The following is a 7,639-nucleotide window of genomic DNA, read 5'->3' on the forward strand; positions in this document are numbered from 1 at the left end:
TGAGTTTAGAGATAAGTCAGTGCCAGTTAAAGGCATGTCTTGGTGAATTTTGCTTCTAATAGTTATAATTTTATCATTCAAGAACCTCATAAAGTCGTGACTACTAAGAGCTATGGGAATACTTGGCTCAGTAGAGCTGTGACCTTCCGTTAGCCTGGCTACAGTGCTGAAAAGAAACCTGGGGTTGTTCCTATTTTCCTCTATTAATGACGAGTAGTACGCTGCTCTGGCATTACGGAGGGCCTTCCTATACGTTTTAAGACTATCTTGCCAGATTAAACGAGAATTTTCCAGTTTGGTGGAGCGCCAGATCTTCTCAAGTTTTGAAATGGCATGATAAGCGATGTTGGGTGACGTTACTTGAAGTATTTTCAAACAAACAAGACTAGCTTGCCCCTCCCTTCTTCTCATCCTGTCACCTCCCTTCTATGCTTCTGCACATTAACCCCCCACCCCCAAATCCTTCTTGTCGGTTATTGGCTGGAACCCTGGAACACTGTGTGTGTATGCTTCGTGGTGCTAGTGGGCTCAGTTTGTTTTTGTTGCCGTTTGTAGACCCTGGGTTGTCTATAGAGATGGCATTTTTTTACAGTGTGTTCTGGGGAAAGGCAGCTCGCGGAGAGTGAGGAGATGTTTGCTGTATGTGACAACAAATTTAAAACACGTGGGACATCGCTTAGAGCACCTTTAAAATTTGTTTTACAGGAGGTACAGATTGCAATCAATGAGTCTAGTAATAAATCCAACATAGCAATAGATTTATAACTGGTATAGTTCCTCAAATTGTATGGAGGGGATGCTTTTGGATCAAAGCTTTGCTACATTGATGTCTTATGTTGACAGCTTTTTTTTTCATTTTGTATCCCATTATGTAAAGTTTCTTTGAGGAATAGAATTGTCATGTATTATCATTATTATCACTTTAAACTCCACCATACATGAATAATCAATTAATATGACTTGACAATGTTCTGCACACTTTGCCGAGGTACAGGAAGTACATTCACAACCATCGCAGAGACAACCACAAGCCAAACGGCCCGGGAAGAGCAAGCAAAGGAGCTGCTAAATCAAACAGAGGATGCGTCTCAACTGAACTCCTCTCAGGTGAAGCTTGGAACTATTAGAATAAAAATGTTAGCATACACCAATTACTTTGTGGAAAGCTTCAAAGTAAACTTCATAATTTGCTGGATGTTGCAGGTGACACAGTTTGTAAGGGAGTTAGAGAAGCTTCTGGAGGGCCCCACAGTTTCTCAGGCAGTGGGACAGAAGGTGGTCAACATAATCAGCAACCTGATGAATGCCGACTCGCTGGCCCTCTCTGCCTCTGCCAACAGGTACAATTCACACAACCCTCTCCTACATGGACACACGAACCCCTACCTTTGATGTTTGAAAAAAAATAAGTTTGTTTGTCCTGTTGACAGGCTGGTTCACCTGGTAGATGTTCTGGGTCTTAAGCTGGTTGTCACTGGTGACAGAGAGATCCTATCTTCAGGTTCGCTGGTTCTGGCAGTGAGAACAGTCGATGGCACCAACTTTCCAATAACTTCTGTTGACATTTTCAACACAGATAATGTCCAGGTAGCCCACAACTGAATTTAGCCATCTGGTTTCTCTGCATCTCATGAGACACAATGGTCCTCGGGAGAGAACCATTAATACGAACAAATCTGTTCTCATGTATGTGGCATATACAGGTGATTTAAAAAGACACAGTTTAGGATTTATTGGGATCTATAGTAAGAAATTAAATACAGTAGTCATAATTATGTTTACATTGGTGTGTAATCACCTGAAACTAAGAGCAATGTTTTTGTTAGCTTGGAGTGAGTCCTTCAGATCTACATAGGGATGTTGCACCACCATGTTTCATACACGCCATACACAGGTTCTTGAGAGGGCCTTTAGCTTTTTTTTAAGTTACCTGAAGGTCAACGTAGGTTCTACGTTCTATTTGGAAAGGGAGGAGTGAGGGTAAGGGTAGTGATGGCCGAATGAAATTTCTTTATTCTTTCTTCTTTCTTTATTTTCTAAGCCCACTATATGGGACTCTCTCTTAAATATGAATATACTGAATTGCAATGCCTTAGGCCTTTCTCTTAAAACCAAGAGCCTAGTGGGCTCAGAAAATAAAGACACTGGTTCACAAAGCTTCATTTGGCCATCAGTATTTAAGGGTTGGTGGGTTGCAATCTGCAACCTGACTACTAGATGCCACTAAATCCTACACAAAGCTCTTTTTTGATGTCATAAGCTAATTTTCTCATACTTGGAATTTTCTCTTACATAAATAAATCACGTGTTGTCGACATGTTGTATGAGTTATGTAAAGACAATTTTTTCTAAAGGGTAGAAAACTGTTTATGAGACTATATATTTAATTGCCATTGTGTCTTGACTTGAAGGTTCTTGATGTGAAAACTTTCTTTTTACTATTTGGTAATACCTTTGTTTATTGAAACTCCTCCACAAACCAAGGGGAACAGGTGGCCTTATATGGTAGCCTAATTTTGGAGGAGTAGATAATGCTCCAATCTCATGATTGCGCACCCACTCATGAACAGATGGCATTCATTCAACTTTGGTAAATCTGACGTGGAACGAGCAAACCTCAAAGTAAAAAGTAAGAGAGGTTCTTGCATGGGCCCTAAATTTTTCAAACAAACGTCTGTGACATAAAGAAGCCTTACAGATACAGAGCAGAGACGCATAATGAAAACAGGAACTGCCAAACCTTTCCATTAACCATTTGTTAACTTTTGTTGTGCCCAGCTCCGTGCCCTTAGTCGATCCCAGTCCAAAAGGTCAGGGTCTGCTCTGGGGTCTGTATTCTTGCCCTCCTCCCTCACCACTGGGCTAAGTCCTGAGCAGCAGAAGCAGGCCAACAGGGTCCAGTTCACCTTCTACACCAAATCTGCTTTCTTCCAGGTACTTTCGCATCATCTCATTGGCATCTCTTACAGATTTTGTATAGAATATGGAAGTATTTATTGCTGCATTTAGTGATTTTTAAACAGCATTGGTTTCTTTCTCAGTTAAGTTAAACATTTTTCAAATTCATTTTAAGCCAGGTGCATGGTTCAATAGAAAAGGAAACAGCTGTTTTTTTGTTCTTGCAGGACGCATCATTAGATAACAAAACCCTTGTCAGTCCCGTCCTGGCCGCCAGTGTGACCAATCTGTCAATAAGCAACCTGAGTGAGAACATTCAGTTTACCATCCAAAACGTTAACCATGTACATGTAAGTATGCACAAGCATAAAAATGAATTGTTAAAATTCAGTTCCTCTGTTAAGCTTTTTGACTTGTGATTTGTTCACAGGCAAACTACGCAGCCTCCTGTGTATTTTGGGACTTTTCTCGGAATGGTGAGTGCGTGCATGCATGCATGCCAAATCGAGTTGGTTAATTTGGTTAAAGGTATTCCATAATACTGGAAGCTAGTGTTTAGAATAGTTACTGCAGGACAAATTCCAAATACTGGAGAGAGTCGTCTCCCCCAGACCCAAAGATCACAGAGGTTCCCAGGCTGAGACCACAGCATCGATAGTATCGCTTTACCAGACCCTCCACCAAAGCGCTGAAGGAGATTCAACAACAATGTTGCTAAACGCTTGTCTCACACAGACATTACTTCACAGCACAACTAATGCTTACTTGTTCAGGAGGAAATTAGCCAAATCTACGTCCTTTTGGGCTTTAAACTGTCTCAATCATTCAAGTACATCTCCAATATTTGCCCGGGGTTGATGACACATTGGGTCATGTCCTTGGTTGTTGTGTTTCTCTTGTTCAGGTGGTGGAGGAGGCTGGAGCTCTGCAGGCTGCTTTGTTGTCAATTCCACACAGGAAGACACAACCTGCAGCTGCAACCATCTCACATCCTTTGCAATTCTGCTGGTTCGTATATTTGTTTATATGTGTGTGATATATTGACCATAACAGTACCGATAAAGTGTTATAGATAGCAATTACAACGTGTATATAAGGAATTAAATGAACAACTTAAATTACTAGGTTAAGAGGCAAAAGGAATGATCCGTCCTATTCTACTTGGTTAAAGTGAGAAATTATAAAGGTGTACAGCCTACTGTTGTACAATATGTACTCATTCTATCTTTGTGTGTGTACCCTGTTCTGAATACAGGATTTGTCCAGAGAGGGGATAATTGATCATCATCAGGCGCAAATTCTTACTTTCATCACCTACATCGGCTGTGGAATCTCTGCCATTTTCCTCGCTCTCACCTTACTGACATATCTTTTATTTGAGTAAGAGTATACTTCATAGCCAAGACGTATGTTAAAGCTAAAATGAATGTATATATTTCTTTTTTTTTTACAAGTATCTTAACAAGCTCTTTGTCATGCAGAAAACTGCTGCGGGATATTCCTGCCAAGATCCTGGTCCAGCTCTGCCTATCCCTCCTCCTCCTTAACCTGGTCTTCTTGCTGGACGGCTGGCTGGCGCTCTACCCAGGGGTTGGGCTGTGCATTAGCACCGCCTTCTTCCTGCACTACTTCCTGCTGACATCATTTACCTGGGCGGGCCTCGAGGCCTTGCACATGTACCTGAGCATCGTCCGGGTGTTCACTCCCTACCTAAGCAGATACATGCTCAAGTTCTCGCTGATAGGCTGGGGTAGATATATATACATATGAGTTTGGGTTCACTAACAAATTTTGATCTGGCTACTCCACAATAGCCAGAATACCAGCTGATCTGAGTGGGTGGCTGATCTTTAATGCAATAACTACATTGCCCATTATCAGCAACCATTTATCCAATGTTCCAAAGGCACATTCTGTTTACTAATCTGATATCATTAAAAAAAACTAGAAAACATTGGAGAACCCTTTTGCTATTATGTAAGCACATGATGTAATCTGAAAACTCCTGCCCTGGTTAAAAAAAACAATGCAACTGATCTCAGCTGGTATTTTTTCTGTAATGGAGTGCAATGGAAATTTTTAAGTGGCCCAACATTTTTGACCAGTAGTGTATATACTGTAAGTTGTTATAAGATATATTGAGATGGTTCTGATGAGTAACATCCTTGTCTTTGCAGGCCTTCCACTTCTCGTGGTGATTGTTGTAATATCAGTGGACAAAAACAACTACGGTCTGGTCACGTATGGAAAATATACAGATGGCTCCTCAGACGACTTGTAGGTTATTCCTAAATCTTAATAACTATTTGTGAACGCATACATTTTTTTGATACAGTGTCAGATGTAATACATAACACGTTTTGTAGGATAATTACAAAGGTACATTTAAATAAATCAAAACCTTTTTTCCCCTGATTATTCCTGTCATTAACACATTTGGCCACTGAAGGGCTGGACAGACAATCTGCTTAACTGTGCTTTATGCTGAAACAACAAAAAACTTAATATTTATAGGCTTTTCAAGCTTTTAAGTTAAATATTCACTGTGAAAAAGCTCTATTCAGTTGACAACACAGACAAACCACTTAAAGCTAATCGGATCAGTATGCCATAAAACCACACAAAACACCATAGCACCCATTATTACTAGTGGCACTCAGCTAACCCCCCTGAACACCAAGAAAAGTATCTTGCAACCCCCTAGTAGGCACATAATAACTACCTACAAGATAGCGAGCATGTATTATTTTCGGTTGTAAATAAATATCTATTTTGGCTCTTTATCTGTCCCTCCGTAGCTGTTGGCTGCGTAATGACATTGCCTTCTATGTGGGCGTGGTGGCCTACTACCTCCTGATCTTCGCCCTGTGTCTGCTGGTCTTCATCGTGGTTATGGTCCAGCTGTCCCGGATCAAGAAGCAGAACCCCCAGAACCAGCCTCCCAACAGGGGACTGATGACAGATCTGCGCAGCATTGCAGGCCTCATCATCCTGCTTGGCCTCACTTGGGGGTTCTCCCTATTTGCCTGGGGACCCCTCTACTTACCCTTTGTTTACCTTTTCACCATATTCAACTCTCTGCAAGGTGAGATTGTCTGAACATACTGGGTTCAACTCTACACTGCAAAAAACGCAATTCCTTTTTTAATAAACCTTATATGGGTTTATCCATATTAGCCAAACCATAATATGAAAATGTATCCCGAAAGCAAATTGTTTACAATTTAATTTGTCCTGAACAGGATTCCTTGTATTTGTTTTCCACTGTGCTGTGAAGGAGAATGTCCGCAGACAGTGGAGAACTTATCTTTGCTGTGGGAGTCTGCGATTGGCTGAGAACTCAGGTAGGCACCTGTGTTCTTATACCTCTGATAATTTGATTGTCCGGATTAGGGCAGGGGTTTACAAACTGGGAAAGGACTGAGGACGGACGGACATGACACAAGATACTGCATACTTAGTGACCCAAGTTGCGTCAAAAATTGCACTCCTTCTTAGAATGATAACTTTGTCAAATCTGAACACACATGACATGATACACATGTTACACTTTCTAGAGATATTGTTATGTGTAATGTCAATTGTGAATACATTTGCATAAATAAATATTATTAATCAGAACAAAAGATGCTCCCGTTAGGTCCAGATCTTGCCTGATGAAAACCTATTAATAAATTAACAAACTAACTAACATAGGCTTGCTATGAACAATTTTTCTGCAGATTGGAGTCGGACGGCCACCCAGAACAACAGAAATATGTCAGTTACCAAAGCAGCCCCCTTAGCTCCCTCCTCAACATCCCGAAGCTCCTCCGTCATCAGCAGTGGCACCAATAGCAGCGGTATGTTCACAGGTCGCAATTTGCGATGTCTGGTTGCATTTTTATACAATTATATCATAATATATTATGATGTGTTGGTTTCCCACAGGCTCTGCGTTTTGGGACAGTGGAATATCTGACGGACCCAACAGCGACGCTCACCTCAACGAGATTCACAGACAAAATCTGTCACTGTAAGGCAAGGCCTGACAACTGTGACAAGCATCCATTTTGTGATTACAATAATTATCTGCTCTGAGAGAGCCGAGAGGACACGGCCAGAGATTAGTGATCTCCTGCCGCCCGAGTAAACAAAGAAAATAATCACAGGAGTGAACGCTCACGGAAATCCTCATTGTTGCACAACATGAAGGTTTTATACGTGTAATGAAGGATGGAAGGAGTGAGGCTGAAGTACCTTTAGCGATGAGGATTATGATTATTAAATGAAAGTGTGACTTGATACATTAACATTAGAATATGTTATCACAGAAATAATGTAGGCTTTGTTAGCATAGGGAAGTGTACATTAGGTGTGAGTTTCTGACTGAAAAATGTAATCATTTTACTGTTAGACATAAATGGTAAAATAAAATGTTTCCAGTGTCTTTACAATGCTCCACTGACTATTGCCTTTATATATTTTCTCTGAGTCCGAATCCCAAAGCACCCTTGGCATTCCCTTTAGTTAAGACAGGGTGGATTGAAAGGAGAAAAAAAAAAAATCGCACACGCCAAAGCTGCTCACTGTTAATACAAAATCGTCTTTGAGGGTGAATTCCTCCTTTAATGTGACAATGCTTTTTTTCGAAGTTACTCAGTTGTTCGATTTTTCTTTTATTTGAGATTATTTTACTACGTATAAAAGACATGACATATGGTCATGCAGTGTGCTGGAGCATCATTAGGAGTGAGGACAC

The 7,639-nt window shown here is 40.8% G+C and overlaps 1 protein-coding gene across 1 annotated transcript in view; it reads left to right on the forward strand.

Moving 5' to 3' along the window:
- The window catches only part of adgrg2a (adhesion G protein-coupled receptor G2a), a 14,026-nt gene extending 6,752 nt beyond the window's left edge, over positions 1 to 7,274 (forward strand). The window contains exons 7-20 of the mRNA XM_034862369.1: positions 989 to 1,107; positions 1,204 to 1,340; positions 1,431 to 1,587; positions 2,779 to 2,934; positions 3,126 to 3,248; positions 3,329 to 3,374; positions 3,803 to 3,906; positions 4,154 to 4,278; positions 4,380 to 4,648; positions 5,076 to 5,175; positions 5,697 to 5,983; positions 6,141 to 6,242; positions 6,621 to 6,740; positions 6,829 to 7,274. Of these exons, the coding sequence (XP_034718260.1) occupies positions 989 to 1,107; positions 1,204 to 1,340; positions 1,431 to 1,587; positions 2,779 to 2,934; positions 3,126 to 3,248; positions 3,329 to 3,374; positions 3,803 to 3,906; positions 4,154 to 4,278; positions 4,380 to 4,648; positions 5,076 to 5,175; positions 5,697 to 5,983; positions 6,141 to 6,242; positions 6,621 to 6,740; positions 6,829 to 6,917 (1,934 nt within the window). The 3' untranslated portion in view covers positions 6,918 to 7,274. The remainder of the gene's footprint in view (positions 1 to 988; positions 1,108 to 1,203; positions 1,341 to 1,430; positions 1,588 to 2,778; positions 2,935 to 3,125; positions 3,249 to 3,328; positions 3,375 to 3,802; positions 3,907 to 4,153; positions 4,279 to 4,379; positions 4,649 to 5,075; positions 5,176 to 5,696; positions 5,984 to 6,140; positions 6,243 to 6,620; positions 6,741 to 6,828) is intronic.
- The last annotated feature ends 365 nt before the right edge of the window (positions 7,275 to 7,639 follow it).

Source organism: Etheostoma cragini, chromosome 22, assembly GCF_013103735.1.
Source record: "Etheostoma cragini isolate CJK2018 chromosome 22, CSU_Ecrag_1.0, whole genome shotgun sequence".
In the NCBI taxonomy this organism is placed as follows: domain Eukaryota; kingdom Metazoa; phylum Chordata; class Actinopteri; order Perciformes; family Percidae; genus Etheostoma; species Etheostoma cragini.